This window comes from Schistocerca serialis, chromosome 1 (genome assembly GCF_023864345.2).
Source record: "Schistocerca serialis cubense isolate TAMUIC-IGC-003099 chromosome 1, iqSchSeri2.2, whole genome shotgun sequence".
In the NCBI taxonomy this organism is placed as follows: domain Eukaryota; kingdom Metazoa; phylum Arthropoda; class Insecta; order Orthoptera; family Acrididae; genus Schistocerca; species Schistocerca serialis.
In genome coordinates, this window is record NC_064638.1 from 1,255,408,504 (window position 1) to 1,255,425,689 (window position 17,186).

A 17,186-nucleotide genomic window follows, 5' to 3' on the forward strand; every position below is an offset into this window, starting at 1 on the left:
ATAAACGCCAAGACTGCCCCTCCCAACAAGCTCATTGTTACACTTGTGTTAGGAAAGGACATGTACAATCTGTATGTTTGCAGAGGAACAAACATAAGAATTTGGCCCACTCACAAAAATCTAGTCACAAGACCCCTGTCATTAATGCAGTACATTCAAAGTCTGCAACAAGCATTAGCAAACCTAGCAAGCGTGCAGTTTCTTCAGTGATACACCAGTCCAACAAACTTTTTGTTCATTTGCTTCTTTGTGGGAAATTTCAGTTGGACCTGGGTGCCTTTGTCACGTTGCTAAATTGTCACACATATGAACTGTTAGGCTCACCATACCTGTCTAAAAGTAGCACATAAGTGACGGCTTATAATGGATAAGACATTCCCATTCTCGGACAATGTACATTGCCTGCCATGTATCGCTCACATATGTGAACAGTGACTTTTATGGTGCTACAATCACACAGTTGTGAGAACAGTTGGTCTTGATTCATTTGATTTATTTGGCTTTAACTTTCAGGACAATCTGTTGTCAGTGTCTGCATTCCATGCAAACGCCAGTGTCGCTAGCTTGCTAAAAGAGTTCCTGGAACTCTTTTCCAAAGGTTTAGGCAAGGCTAACAATTTTATTGCACATATTACTCTGAAAGACAATGCTCAGCCAAAACTTTTCTGGGCCAGAACAGTTCCCCTTGCATTAAGGGACAAAGTCTCTGATGAACTTGCAAGACAGTGGAGCTATTGCACCCATACAAGCTAGTCAAAGGGCAAGTCCATTGGTTTTCCTCCCCAAACCTTCAGGTCACATGTGCCTCTGTGTTGACTCTAAGTCTGCGGTCAACCCACAAACTGTGATTGATACTTGACCACTGCCATGCCCAGAGGATCTCATGGACAAATTACGCTCTAGAGGCTACTTTTCAAAAATTGATTTGCGGGATGCATATCTTCAAATACCGCTTGATGAAGAATCTCAAAAAGTGTGTGTAATGAATACTCATTTTGGCTTGTTCAAATATTCACAATTGACTTTTGGCAGTGCTTCTGCACCTGCCATTTTCCAATGGTATTTGGAGCAGCTGACTGTGAAAGTACCAAACTTTTCAAGCTATTTGGATGATATTGTCATAGCAGGTCATACACCTAAAGAACATATTGCAAATTTACATGTTTTTTTTCGTGTGCTGCCTGATGCAGGACTAAAGTGTAGATTGGACAAGTGCGATTTTTTAAAACCTGAGTTGCAGTATCTTGGTCATGTCATAAACAGTCAAGGTGTACATTTTCTTCAGTCGCATTTGTTAGCCAAATGAGATTTGCCAGTTCCTAGCAATGTCACAGAATTGCAGTCCGTCTTAGGGAAAATGAACTATTATATTTGGTTCATACCGAATGCTGCGCAAAAAGTGGCTCCAATGCATCGCTTGCATTGCAAGAATGTCCCCTTTGTTTGGACAGATGTGTGCCAAGCAGCTTTTCGAAAACTTAAAGATGTATTGCTCAGTGATCAATGCTTAGTTCACTCTGATCCTGACAAACCAGTTATATTGAAAGTTGACACTTCCTCTTACAGAACTGGTGCAGTGCTTTTGCACAGAATTGGTAATAAAGAAAGGCCCATTGCTTTGGCATTGAAAGTGTTGTCCAAAGCACAGTGTAACTGAGAAAGAGGCTTTGGTTATTTTGTATGGTATCACCAAGTTCCACCACTATTTGTATGGCAGAAAATTCTACTTAGTAATGGATCACAAGCCTTTGCAGTCCTTGTTTCATCTGATGAATTGGTTCAGGTACAAACTGCCCAAAAATTGCAAAGATGGGCTTTGTTGTTGTCTCAATACCGGTACGGGGTTGTGTATCATATGACAGTTCAATGTGGTAATGCAGATGCAATTTCCCATTTTCTGATTGGTCCTGATACAGACTTTGATGCTTCTGCTGCATCTTTTTGTCACATCAATGCTCAGGATTCTGAATCGCTTCAATCTTTTCCGCTGAACTATAGAAAAATTGCACAGGCCACAGAAGCTGATTTGGATTTGAACATTTTGCTCACATTCATTCGCACATCTTGGCCTCATTCCTTGCATAGCATACACAACTCTGTAGTGCACCAATACTTTGCACATCAGCATAGCCTTGCTGTATAGAAAGGTAAGATTCTTGCTCAAAATGACAATGGACAGTCATAGGTTGATCCCTAAAGCATGGTGTAATGATTGGCAGTTATCTCTCAATATTAGTTAGTGTAACCTACTGCAAATAACAAAGCAAAAATCCCCATTAATATATGAGTACAAAATAAATGCCCAGTGTTTGGAAGTGGGAACATCCGTCAAGTATCTGGGTGTGACTATTCGAAATTATCTCAAATGGAACGATCAGCTTACACAAGTAATGGGTAAGGTGAACTCTAGATTTCAGTTTATTGGTAGAATCCTGAAGTGATGCAGTCCTTCAACAAAGGAAATTGCTTACAATACTTTAGTTCACCCAGTCGTAGAGTATTGTTCATCTGTATGGGACTCTTACCAGTTGGGTCTGATTCAAGAGATTGAGAAGATCCAAAGAAGAGCAACAAGATTCGTGACTGGTTCATTTAGCCATTGCGAGAGCATTACAAATCTCATAGAAAGTTTGAAGTGGGACATAGTTGCAGGTAGACAACTTGCTAAACGGAAGGGGCTCCTCACTAAATTCCAAAATCCGATCTTCACCGAGGATGTAGAGCATATACTATTACTACCAACTTTCATATCATGCTATGATCACCATTCAAAGATAAGGGAAATTAGAGCTCGTACTGAGGCATTCAGACAGTTGTTTTTCCCTTGCGCAATCCGCGAATGGAACAGGGAAGGGGGGGGGGGGGGGGGGGGGGAATATGACTTTGGCACGAATAGTGCCCTCCACCCCACACTGCTTGGTGGCTAGCAAAGTATATATGTAGGTGTAGATGTAGAAAGCTTTGCAAAAAGAAGTGTTGCAGTTACTTCACCAAGGACACTGGGGGATTGTTCATACGAAAAAGTTAGCACATCGACACTGTACCTGGCAGTATATGGACACCCAAGTAGAACAGATGATGTCACAGTGTCACGAATATGTGGAAAATGAGTCTGATCCACCACAGAAATTCTCTTCTTGGCCCAAGTCACAATTACCATGTTGGTTGATTGTGGTTGACTCATACAGCAAGTATGAACTCAACAATGTCACATAGCACAATTCAGCTGTTGTCCTCTATTTTTTGCCTCATAGGTTTACCTGAAGTAATAGTGTCAGACAACACCCTCATTTCATGTCAAATGAATGGTGAAGCAGAATGTTTTGTCAGAACCTTTAAGCCACAGATGGCCAAACTTTGCTCTGCACACACCAGGGATCAAGCATTACAACTCTTTCTCGCCTCCTATCATTTGCACCCATGAGATGGACTGTCGCCGGATGAGTTGCTTCACGGCCACCACCACCAGACACTGCCTCACCTGCTCCACCCTCTTGAGCATCCGGTGCCTACTTTGTGCTGCATGATATTGTCTGTTACATGGTTTTTAGTGGTGGGTGCGTTGTGAGATTGCCCGTCGACTTGGCACTTGTATGTATCTTATTTCAGGTCCAGATCACTTGCAGCACCAACATCGAAATCAACTTCGCCTCTGTCATGTGCACGACAATCTTCAGTGTCTCTTGCCCCAGATTCACAGATCCTGAGGACAGCACAGCCACAGCAGCTGCCAGAGGGTGTCATCAAGACACTGCGGGATGACCCCATAGAGGTGGTGCCTTTGTCTCTTCTCATCCTACCGATGGAGCTGGATCCACCCACACCACAGCAGACGTCACCTTCTTCATTTGGTTAATGGCCTCAGGAGGTGGACATGTATCCTTCTGGTCATTTTCCGGGGGATGTTTCTGCAAGAGCGAAGGCCGGATGGCAGGGTATGACTGGAAACTTGACATCCCCTGCAGCAACAGCTTCTGTTTCAGCACTGCACCCACACTCCTGCCTCCTCCACCATTGTCGCACTGCTTCGCTCGGTGGGGGGGGGGGGGGGGGGGGGGGAGGACTGCTCTGGCAAACAACACGTGCGAGCATGGAGAACAAGAATAATACAGGAAAGAGGGCTGTGAGATGACATCAGCCTATAGCACGCAGACTAGGACATCACCATGACAGGAGCTGCATCTATACAAAGAGAATAAAACCGATGCACTGCCTAGCCTTGCCTGCACTAGAAGAGAGGACTAGAAGAGACGCACTAGTAGACTTGGACTAGAAGAGAGCACTAGAAAAGCCACAATAATATTAACGATAGCAGTGATATATGAACTTGCATAATTAACTTGCATGGACATTGTATATAGCATAAAGACATTGATTATTCTACATGTCACCATTTGCTTGTGACCCAAAGTTAAGCATTGTCAATTCAGCTACTGTAATAAACTCAATTAATAGGATTTGCTTGTGTGTTGTTTAGCTATCTGTGAAAGCAGCATCCTAGGCACCCTGTAAGACACAAGTGGGCAGGATTCCACACATTCACCTGATGTCTCTCCCTCCGAGCTGTTAGCCACCCTTCCATAGAACTTCCCTCCCATTCCCTAACTCCTTACTTATGAGATAATAACAACTGGAACAAACAATTGATTACAGAATTAATAATTTATTATAAATATGGTTGTGTGACTTACACAGTTAATGCTTTTTGGGAAATCCTTCAAAGCTTCTATGGACAATGTGACACTTGATTGAAATATAAGACAGTAAAGAATAGAAAGAACTCTAAAGCTTTAAAAATATTAACTGTATGTTCACACCAGTCATGTAATTCTGTCATTTTAAAATGTTTTGTTTTTGGTGTGTAATAAGTTACTCCCAAGAGATGTGCTATTCAAATATGTATTGACACCTACAGGCATATTCTGCAAACAATTAAGTGTATGGAAAGCAAGAATAGGACTAAAAATATTTAAAACACTTCTGTGTGTACTATAACCTACATCTACATCAGCACTCAGAAAACCATTGTGAAATGCATGAGAGAAGGCACTTCCCACTGTAGCAGTTCTTATGGCTGCTTCCCACTCTATTCACATGCGAGGTTTGGGGAGAATGATTGCACCTCTGTGCATGCTATAATTAGTATAATCTTGTCCTGGTGATCCCTTTTGAGGTGATGCATAGTAGGTTATGGTCTATTCTTAGGTTCATCATTTAAAGCTAGTTCTTGAAACTTTGTAAGTAGACCTTCTCAGGATACTTCACATTTATCTTGAAGCATTTGCTAGTTCAGTTTCTTTAGTATCTCCATGAAACTCTCTCATGTGTCAGTAATTTGTCTAATCTTATCTTTGTGGTCGCTATAGGAGTGATGCATATTGTATATTCCAAGATTTCTTGCTTAGTACTAGTTCTTGAAACTCTGGAAGTTTTTGATTGTAAAAAAAAAAAAATAATAATAATAATAATAATAATTAATATGACACTTACTTGAGTCAGTAATAACTGGTCTGTAAATGACTTTATAACCTTGAATAACTCCTCCATGGTACTGTGTAGGTGGTGGTAACCACTTAACTTTCACACTCTTTGAAGACAATGGAGAGCATGTTACATTCTGAGGTGCAGCCTCTGGAACTGTAGAATGAGGCATATTATACTAGTTTTTATTGTTCCTAGAATGGGAAGAAAGTCTGACATTTTTACCACACAGCTTTCAAAACATTTAAAAACACGGTAATAGCATAATCAAAGGGATAGAGTCTACACAGAGAGGCTGTGCCATGCTATTTAGCATTCCCCACAGTGCCATGACGTACCACAATGCACCATATTTTCAGAAGTCACTGTGTACAACAAGCAACTAAAATGAGGAAGCACCACAGCATGCAACTGGTGTTCAGATGAAATTGGTCATGTGACATCCATCACTTGCTGTGTGGTGTGATCTTGACCACCAAATTTGTGAAAGCATTGTTAAAGGATGTGATTACAGCTAACTATTTGTGACAAACAAGACTATAAAAATGATTGCTGTGCTCTTAGGTTCTTGCCTATGCACACCATCAGAAATCTTGACATATTCAGAAAAAAGGTCATATATTTGAGAGAAGAAAGAATATAAGTGTCATTGCTGGTTGTTTCACTCATAGCAATTTCATCTTTTGTTTTTTTAGTCAGACTTAAGTCGCATAATTGAGGAAACTAACTCATAAGAGAGTATGCTCTTCTATGTAAATAACATCAAATACTGGAGAACATACTTCTGTTACGTGTGTAAGATAGTCCTAGAGCATGTTACAAACACATATACAATATATATTGTCTCAGTAACAAAACCGCAGTGGCCTCATACAATTTGGAATATTAGCATTCATCTTAGAGTCTCCTGAAGCTGATATGTTATTAACTAACATTTAATTATTACAGAACATATCTAAAGTGACATGTTTGTTATAATTCTTCAATGTGCTGTTGCTCTGAAATGCCATTCTGTCATAACACACAAGTTATAAAATGGAAACAACAAATTACAATGAATTAGGGCGTGAGGGGCGTCATGTGATGGATTTGTTGTTTCAGTTGAAAGCCAGCCAAAAGCTTTTGTGGCTTCCTCAGTATAGTCACTCATCATTCTGCAGTTGTTTTCAAAGCGAAATAGTATGGGTGCAAACTTTTAAGATAAGCAATTGACAATTATTTTCTTATTTTTCTTTTTTGAAATCATACCTAACATTTGCACAGCACGTAACTGCATGCCAAAAAGCAATAAGACTGTGAATATATCTTATTTCAAGTGGGTACAGTTTAAAATTATTATGTGTTTGTAGTTTCTTACATTTGTGTTATACAACAACAAGGAAAGAACTTTCATGTGTTTAACTTTATGAAAATTTATTATTTTACCCTATGTTTCGTAATATCCGTATGCACTATCATGTATCATGTGCCTTTGTTTTGACTTCCAAAACCATGGCAGATGGTTGTTCAATTTGCTTTACTTTGAGATCACGATGTTGCCTCTCTGTGGAATTCTGTCTCTTTGAGAATAATGCATGCATGCACAAATAATTCTTAAACTGTCCAGATGATATTCAGTTACGCTAAACTGCAACATTATGTTGTCTACGTTTCACTCATTAACTATAAAAATTTATTTGTAAGAGCTAATACACATACAAACCAAATCTGACTTTGCACATTGCATCTAATATCACTAAAAACTGCATGTCATATTTGGTTTTTGCAAAAATAAAAATAAAAAAACAAGAATGACAGCAAAGACATTAAAAAGTATAGTTGTAACAAATTTTTGAGGTATTTAATCCACAAAACAGTTATGTGTTTCCTTTTATAATCATACTGAAACTGTATTGGGCCAAATAATTATGACAAGATATAGTTTGTGTAATTGTAGAACATCTGGAAACTAATACTAAAAAATAAAATTGTTTTACTATTGTTCAAGTTCTAATTCACAAATTTGCAGAAATGTCATCAGTTCTCAATGAAATCAGTCTACAAATCAGAATGTGATTAACACATAATAAACAATCCAGCATATGAATAGTTGCAACATCGTATGAGGATTAAGGAAGCACTGATGGAATATAATTCTCATGTCTATGCAATGAATTCTTAGGTTGATGATAATGAAAAAGGAGATTATATTGAAGTATGAAGTAACTAAAGTTGTATTGAGTGCTTTTTGCAAGTGGTATATCACATGGCTAAATTCAGACAGAAGGACTGAAGGGGATGGAAGAAGAGTGAAGGAAAAGGACTGCAGACATCTAGGAAAAGGGGTAGATTTCAGGAAAGTCACCCAGAACTGCGGGTCAGGGCAGACTTATCATACAGGATGAGAAGGAGTGAAAGTTCTTATGTAAAAATGGTGTTCCATGTCATATTAACCTAAAACTTTCTACAGTATGTGATTTTATAAATGAAAAGTACAATGTTGTAACCTCCTTCTTGCGTTGTGACAGTGAAAGGAGATGATTTTGGTCCATGTCCCACACTGTTGAAGGCTTGAACATAAATGTCATATTTTGTAAATTTCTTCAGTTGTTTCAGTCTTATCTCTGTATTTTGGAGCCCTCTAACCTGCAAATGAAATGGTTAATAAGTATGAAACACTGACTTGAATATTTGGGGTTTTCTTGCTTTTTAACTAAAAAATGTACTAACCGAACTTGTATTTGTGTTGTTGCTATCAGAAAATGAAGCTCCATGAAGACTCCAGTGAACTGTGTATCCCACAATTTCACCATTCCATGTATCTGGTAGTGGTGGCTGTTAAAAATATCAAGGCACTTATTTGGCTTCTAAGAAGAATATTTTATTACAAAGAATGCCTTAAGGTTTTAATTAAAAGAAACAACCAAAGTAATAAAAATACTTGTAAGAACATGAAAGGAGCAGACAGTTTACCAAAAGTACTGGAAACACATTCTTGAACTAATCATTCTCTTATGAATGAAAACACACACAACACTGGTGTAATATTCTACAACATTATTGTAGAATATTACACTGGTGCTGTGTGCGCTTTTATTCATAATGAATGAAATATTCTACCAAGAATTGATGGAAAAGTCAATCAATGTAATAATTCTCAGAAGAAAGTCATTGACTGAGTGATTTTTCTTTGCCTTTCAGTTGTTTGTAACTGGTATTTTGTACAGTTTTTGTGCTATTATAAACATATAGGCATGGCTCATTATGGTCAGAGAATTTCATGTGTACAGTGGGGTAACATATAGAAGTGAATGTCACAATAAGATATTAATAAATTACACTTGTTCTTACCATATGTTTCTACAACAATTCATGGGCTGTATTTGGCCTTTGGAAGTAAAACTTCATTACTGAAAAACAAGGGTCCCCATAACATCCCCCCTGTACCCACAAGCTTTTTTTCATTGTAGATTTCAGATATCCTTTTGTACACATTGCATGCAAGGCTGGAGCAAGTTGAAGAATTTTTTTTTTTAAATACATAACAATGGTTAACAGTTACCATGAATCAGAAAGACAGTATAAGTTAGTGAACAATAAAGAATACTCATTATCTTAATGAGGCCTATTGTATCACCAACATTGTCTTCCAATAATGATTTTGCTTCAGCTGCACTAAAAATGAATGTTTCGTGTAAGGAACACCCACGGGCAGTCACAAATCTCCATCAGACATCTCCACTCACACACAGAGCATACAGAAAGTTACTTAGAAGTCTTGAAATTATGAGACAAATATTAAGCATGACACAGATGCTGTCTGGTCAACATATGTGTGTTTTGTGACAGAGGTGCTTGGAAACCGCATCAAAAATCTTGTGCAGTCTGCATTACAGTGGAGAGCAGCTTGGTATTGAGGCTTATGGGGATGGTGTGCCCAGCTACACTAAAAATGGCAATTTCTGCCCAATGAGCTTATTTCAGTGTGTATAGCTATGTCACATGCTGAAATGTTATTTTTATTATGATGTAGGGTTTGGGCTACAGGATTGTCTGAAAACAGTAACAGAAAAATTAAAATTATACATACCTTCCATGTTATAAGCAGTTCATCTGGACCAATGGTTTCTGCTCTCACATCCTGTGGAGGCCCAACTGGAGCTGAAGTTACACAAGTACTTATTGTTTTAGAACTAAGAACAAATTTGAGCACAAATATTTATTGTTCACTTAATATGCAATCTTTTAGGAAATACAAAAGAAGACACAATTAAGAACTGAAAGATTTACCTTCTTCTTGTGTCTTAACAATCAGGGGTTCAGTGAAGATGCTGGCCTCAATAGTATTCATTGCAAGCATTCTTATGTGGTATGTGGTGGCAGGATGCAAATCACTTATTACTGCTGTTTTTATGGAATCTGATCTGAAAATTTAAAACATTTTTCAAAATGATGGACACAAGTTCAGTGTAAGTCTTACCTTAAATGATTAAAGCCATGAATAGCATCTACAGAAAATTACTATATTATTCTTGAAGTCTGAAGGTATTTCACCTGTCTCATACATCTTGCTGACCAGATGGTACAGTTTTATCATGGCTGGCTCTCCCAGTGGCATCAGTAGTTCTAATGGAATGTTGTCTATTCCCGGGGCCTATTTCAGTGCTCCACCAAATTCTTCGTGCAGTATCATTTCTCCCATTTCATCTTCATCTACATCCTCTTCCATTTCCATAATATTGCCCTCAAGTAAATCGCCCTTGTAGAGATCCTCTATATACTCTTTCCACCTTTCTGCTTTCCCTTCTTTGCTTAGGACTGGTTTTCCATCTGAGTTCTTTATATTCATACTTCTTTAATTTTCCTGTAGGCAGTATCTATCTTACCCCTAGTGATATATGCCTTTACATCCTTACATTTGTCCTCTAGCCATCCTTGCTTAGCCATTTTGCAGTTCCTATCAGCCTTATTTTTGGACATTCGTATTTCTTCTTGCCTGCTTCATTTACTGCATTTTTATATTTTCCCCTTTCATCAATTAAATTCAATTTCTCTTCTGTTACCCAAGGATTTCTACTAGCCCTCATCTTTTTACCTACTTGATCCTCTGCTGCCTTCACTATTTCATCTCTCAAAGCTACCCAGTCTTCTTCTACTGTATTTCTTTCCCCAGTAAGACCTTAGTGAGATGTTTTTTATATTCCTTTCTGGAACAATTTACAGGTCCCTTTGGGTCGTTCTCTCTTACACCATACATTTTTAAAGAAGCTTATTTTCTATGGTGTATAACCTTATTGGGAAGGTTCTATAAGTGCAATCATGGTTAAACAAGAACTTTCACTTACAGTGTGATTCAGTGATAAATTTAATATTCTGTGTTTGTTAACAGAACTTACTGAGTTGGCAGGAAAACGGCGTTCCGTGTCGCTGGCTTCTTGCCGCGTGGGCCTGGCTTGCTTGTAGCTGTGTGTGGCTCACAAGCATTTCCTAACACAGCTTGCTATGTGTTTGCAGTTGTATGTGCTTTCTGTCTGTGCTCAAGTTGAGAAGTTTATATTATCTGACTTGCACTGTAAATGAATTTTGCTGTTCACCAAGAGGCCTTTGATTAACTGACTTCACACAGGGAATTTTCCTTGTAATGTTATTACCCTGTTTAATACATATTGTAATGGTGTTCTAAATTTAATAGGCTACTTTCCTAAGTTAAAAATATGTTTTAGATTGTTGTTATTCAGAGTGATCATAACACTCAAATCAGATTTAGTCAGTGCCTATTTTCTTTCCAAGTTCTTTTTCTCTGTCCTTCTGCTATCATCAATCTTTTGTTTCTGATTTTCTTAATTTTTTTATTGACCAAATGGGATCAAATTCCAATCTCAACTGATCTTTTTTTTTCTCTTTAGATTCTGATGCTTCAATTATTCTCTGGTTTCCTTGCCTTGGAATCGTCCATATTTTAATATCTCCTTTATTACGACATTTCTTTCTTTTATGCCTTTATAAATCCTTCTTGTTGTTTTGATTCAGGTGATTGTTGAGTTTCTTATCCGCTGATATTTTAATAGTTGTTTGATTAATCTGGTCCTACTTACTCAGTCCCCAAAAGAACAACACTATGTTACTACTGAGTTGTATTCTGTAGTCCGAGGCCGTCGTGGCCATTAGTGTGAATGTTTGGGCGTCTTCGTGGTTGTGTGTGTAAATGTGTGTAATTCCACTAGAGAAAAAATAAGAGCTTGAAAGCTAGAGTAAATACTTTTTTCTGTTGCATGTTTTTGTGTGCCATGCATCAGTGAGCTATATGTGAGAAGTTGCTAGTTGCCTTTCCTTTACGTATGTTATAACTGAAGTAGAATTATTGAATTTATTGCAAGGCTACGATTTACTGATAGTGAAGAGAATACTTAAATATCACACGGAAGAAACAGTGGGCTGTAGTGTAATTATCATAATTACAAACACTGCGTACATACAAAGAATACGAATTCCAACAGATGAACTTTACCAGTAGCTGTGAATTATTCTTCATGAGCTTCAGTGATGTATGAATGCCATCAATACTCACTTCTTACTTGTAAAATCAGTTCCTGAGGCTGGGACAGAAATGTTGACAGTTCCAGAGTGTTGCCAGTCACTGATAAGACTAGTTCCTCTCTTGTATTGTATTAAATAACTTGTCAAGGCACTATGGCCATCAAATGGAGGTTGCCATGACAAGCGAATAGATCTGCTGTTAACCTCTGTCACTTCCACATCAAGTGGAGGATCAGGTGGTTCTGGAAACATTTATAATGACAAAATAATTTATTTGTGGACATCAGAAATCTGAAAACAGAGCTATTGCAGCAAGCAATCAAAAAATGTTTGATAACCAGAAATAAAGAAGTAAAGGAGAAGTTCATAAATGTAATAGGAACAAAATGTTAATGGTAACAATAACAATGATCATAATAATAATAATAATAATAATAATAATAATAATACTTTACTAGCTGTTCAGTATTTTCTTATATAATGGGCTTTGTCAATAAGTTCAATTACAGTATAAAGATGGTTATATTCTCATAACAATGTATATATAAATCATATGAATGTAAGTGTAGTACAACAGCACACATTTCGAATTTTATATATTGTTAATTTTACAATAAAAAAGAAAACATTATACAGATTTATATTAAGCGGGGAGTATTCATGTTGATGACACTATGTCATTATCATATACATGTTGATAACACTATGCCATTATCCTAAGCTATTGATACAAATATAGAGCACTCGAAATAGGTCTATTATGCCTATATGTTAGATATTGTTTTTCCAAATTTAGGTCCTACTACAGGCAGAGGTGCCTTTCTCTGTGTTCAAACAGCAAATCTGCCATATTACAATCTTTATATTCATCAACTGAGTAAAATGCTTTACCTTGAGCCATTGACCCAATGTTAGATACTACTTGTACAATTTTAGGGAGCATATTAAACAGTTCGAGGCCTACATATTTATAACTATTATGTATTATATATAAAAACAAAGATGAGGTGACTTACCGAACAAAAGCGCTGGCAGGTCGATAGACACACAAACAAACACAAACATACACACAAAATTCAAGCTTTCGCAACAAACTGTTGCCTCATCAGGAAAGAGGGAAGGAGAGGGGAAGACGAAAGGAAGTGGGTTTTAAAGGAGAGGGTAAGGAGTCATTCCAATCCTGGGAGCGGAAAGACTTACCTTAGGGGGAAAAAAGGACAGGTATACACTCGCACACACGCACATATCCATCCACACATACAGACACAAGCAGACATATTTGTCTGCTTGTCTGCTTTGGATATGTGCGTGTGTGCGAGTGTATGCCTGTCCTTTTTTCCCCCTAAGGTAAGTCTTTCCGCTCCCGGGATTGGAATGATTCCTTACCCTCTCCTTTAAAACCCACTTCCTTTCGTCTTCCCCTCTCCTTCCCTCTTTCCTGATGAGGCAACAGTTTGTTGCGAAAGCTTGAATTTTGTGTGTATGTTTGTGTTTGTTTGTGTGTCTATCGACCTGCCAGCGCTTTTGTTCGGTAAGTCACCTCATCTTTGTTTTTATATATAATTTTTCCCACGTGGAATGTTTCCTTCCATTATATTAACTATTATGTATCTTGGACAATATAGAGTATGGCAGATCAATTGTGTGGTTTCGTCTTGTATTGTGGGTGTGGAGAGATGACCTAAGGGGATATTGAGCTATGTTTTCTTTTACGTGTAGTAAGCAATAATAGATGTACAAACAAGGAACTGTCATGATGTTAAGTTTTTTGAAATGTTCCCTGCATGTATCCCTAGGAGATAAACCCACTATACATCGAAGAGCTTTTTTTTTGCCATCTGAAAATTGATATTGAATTGGGAGAATTTCCCCAGAGCAGAAGACCATATGAAAGATGGGGATGGATATAAGCAAAATATGAATGCAGCAGCAACTTTTGGCTGAAGTTATTCCTACGCTTATAAAGTAGGAACATAGCACGTGCAAGTTTAGAACAGACGTATGTGATATGTTTATCCCAGCTAAGTTTCTGGTCAATCATCATTCCTACCAGTTTAATGGACTTATTTTCTTTGTTTGATACCTTCAAATTAAATAACATTTCCTCAGTTTTTGTTTCATTTATGAATAGGGGGTTTGCACTAAACCAATGAACCGATTTTTCAAATATTATATTATTTTTTTCTCGTACAGATTCAAGAGTCTGTCCTGAATTGATAAAAGTTGTATCGTCCGCATAGAGAACTGTTTTACAGAGTAAATACTGTGGCATATCATTAACATACACTACAAACAGGAAGGGCCCAAGTATGGAGCCCTGTGGCACACCTCTTTTTATTGTTTGTGGGTTTGACAGCTGCCCATTTACACTAAAAAATTGTACTCTGTTGCTTACGTAGGATTCTAATAATTTCAGGGTATCCTCTTCCATACCGTAGTGTCTTAATTTCATGATCAAAGTACTATGAGATACAGTGTCAAATGCTTTACTCAGGTCTAGGAGAGTAATAATAGTAATAATAACCACTGGAGCAACATGAACAGATGAGAAAAAAGCTGGAAGAGTAATGAAAAGAAAGGAAACAATAAGGAAATCAAAATGGAGCTTTTACATATCACAGTTGGTGACAATGAGGATTAAAAATAAAGTACTTTTAGGGTTTTACAATAAAAATAAGAACTTTCATTGAAGAACAATGAAAATGTTCTTGACCATCATGCAAGTTGCAACTCATTATTAAGTAATTAGCTAAAAACGTTAAACATATATCATTCAGGTTTTGACAGACTTGAAAAATCTGCCTGATCTGATCTATAAGCAGGATAGTCAGACTTATGGACAGTCCTTTCTTCTCATTCTACTATCAGTTATCCACTGAGAAGGACTGATCTAATCCAAATACAACAACCCCACTTCAAACAGCTCTTGGTGTAATTCAGGCACATTGAGGGGAAATTGAAATCATAAAATATCTTTAAGGAAGGGATGTAGTGGAGGTCTAAAAATCCCTTAATAGTAATAAATAAAACAAACAAGCAGTGGTGGCTCACTTACAGGCACGGTGGAGCTGCAGCACGCCCAATTTTCATTTTATATTATGGATAACATTTAATACAATGGCAAAAAGTAAAAGTTAAATCCTTTTGTGTGTGTATGTTCTCCTGCCGCTGCTTGGTGAGTAGTTTTTTTATCTATCCATTTACATCATTTAATATAACTGGTTCATCTTTCTTTATTTCTTTCTTTATATTTGTACACTATATAATCCTTAATGCCAGTAGTCATCTCTCAGTTTATGAAAGAGAGAGAAAAATCTTTGTATGGAACTGTTTGCTTCACAGTTCCAGTGGCATGGAGTTTGGCTGTCGTGTATGTGTGCACACAGGAAGTTGCAGACAAGGCTGAGAAGGAGAGAGAGCACTGTCACCACCACAGTGCCGAGCCTGGCATGCAGATCCCCCCCCCCCCCCCTATATATGTGTTGTGCTTAAAATCCTTGCATCATATTCTTGAATGTGATGAAGCATAGAACTGGATTATTGTCCTACTCCCAGTTATTTTGTTTCACTGATTTTTTCCAGTTCTGTTACTTTACAGCTGTTACTCAACAGCTTAAGTTTTCATAGCTGTCTCTTCGTGGGAAAGTCACAGTTAAGGAAAGCTGTCATTCAGCACATGATATTAGAATAATTCAGCCAGAACAAACAACAAGAAAAATCTTCATGGCTTTAATTCTGACTGATAGCAATGGAAAAACTGGCTTTGCGGCTGTGAAGTAAAAAAAAATGCATTATTTTACTTTCTGTATTTGTTGTTTGGATGTGATGTATGGTGCCTAAAAGATGGTTTTCTGAATATAAACAAAATGAAATAAAAACTGAAAAATGTGAGAAATCAAAGAAGCACACTGCTAATGTAGTTTCACTGTCACTTTTAGAAACCACAAGTATAATGAAAAACATTGTGAGACATACACTTTCAATCAATGAGCACGATTTAAAAGCTGAAAAGAACTGTGAAATAATGTTAAAAATAATGGACTGCATTTTCTTTCATGGAAACTTTGACACTCCCTTAGATGGACATAACGGGAAAGACAATTTAGTAAATCTAGTAGTATTTAGAGGGTTACTAAATTCTGCATCTAAATTAAGTTCAGAGTTGAAAAAGCACTGAGTAACCATTTGAGTCTTCAATGGTGTTTTCAAGACCATTCAGAATGAGACACTTCACTGCCTGCTACCATTACACCATGAAGGGATACGAATGGAAATTAGCTTCTTAGTTCGGCTCATGACACAACACATTTCAGAACACATTCAGATGATCCCTGTTTTAGGGTACATAATCAATGTAGAAATATTTGAACAGTTTTAGGCATTCTTTATTCCAGAAAATCAAACTGCAGGTGGTATATCAGACTGTATTTCAGGCCATAATGTAAATGGTTAGATAAAAAAATCTACTCACCACATGGTGGCTGGGGAATGTACACACAAAAGGAATTTAACTTTTACAAGCTTTCGGAGCCAGTGCCTCCTTCTTCTGGCAGAAGAGTTGAAGGGGAAGGAATAGGGGCAAAGGAAAGTGACTGGAGAGGTTTAGGGAAAGAGGTACAATTCAGAAAAGTCATCCAGAAACCCGGATAAGGGGAGACTTTTTGGATGGGATGAGAAGGAAAGACTGACTGATCAGCAGCACAGCGTACGGTTAGGCACAGATTCATTTCAGATATGGTAAGCCTGCACTGCAATGCAATCGATCAACAACAGGAATTTCAGCTGTTTGAGGAGAGAGGATTTCATGCCTAGGATTTAGCTTCCCTGCTAGTCTCTTACTATAATAAATGCTTCACACAACTATTTGCATAATTCTTTCTTTTCCTATCATGTTGAATTCAAGGGAAAACTTTTATTAAGCTCCATTCATGTACTGCCTGGAATGGTGAATAATTTCTTTGTGACTGTGCTGATATGATTCTCTCTTTCTTCTTATTCAATATGTTGATAGCATGCTTATTTTGTCTTATTTATCTCTTTAACAGGGGAATATTATTAGCAGATCAAACTCTATGATTGAAGTATTTATTCCACTGTTATAATTAAGCTGTCAATGCTCTCCAACCATGAACATTAAAAAGAGACTGCCTGATGAAATCAGGATTTAAATTAACATTCCTGCAAGCACC

At 37.5% G+C, this 17,186-nt stretch overlaps 1 protein-coding gene across 1 annotated transcript in view; it reads right to left on the reverse strand.

Moving 5' to 3' along the window:
• Window positions 1-17,186, reverse strand: part of LOC126456758 (Down syndrome cell adhesion molecule-like protein Dscam2) — a 357,859-nt gene that overhangs the window by 139,346 nt on the left and 201,327 nt on the right. The window contains exons 13-18 of the mRNA XM_050092509.1: window positions 12,029-12,239; window positions 9,751-9,884; window positions 9,551-9,621; window positions 8,191-8,295; window positions 7,968-8,106; window positions 5,491-5,637 (exon numbers count right to left, since the gene is read on the reverse strand). Of these exons, the coding sequence (XP_049948466.1) occupies window positions 5,491-5,637; window positions 7,968-8,106; window positions 8,191-8,295; window positions 9,551-9,621; window positions 9,751-9,884; window positions 12,029-12,239 (807 nt within the window). The remainder of the gene's footprint in view (window positions 1-5,490; window positions 5,638-7,967; window positions 8,107-8,190; window positions 8,296-9,550; window positions 9,622-9,750; window positions 9,885-12,028; window positions 12,240-17,186) is intronic.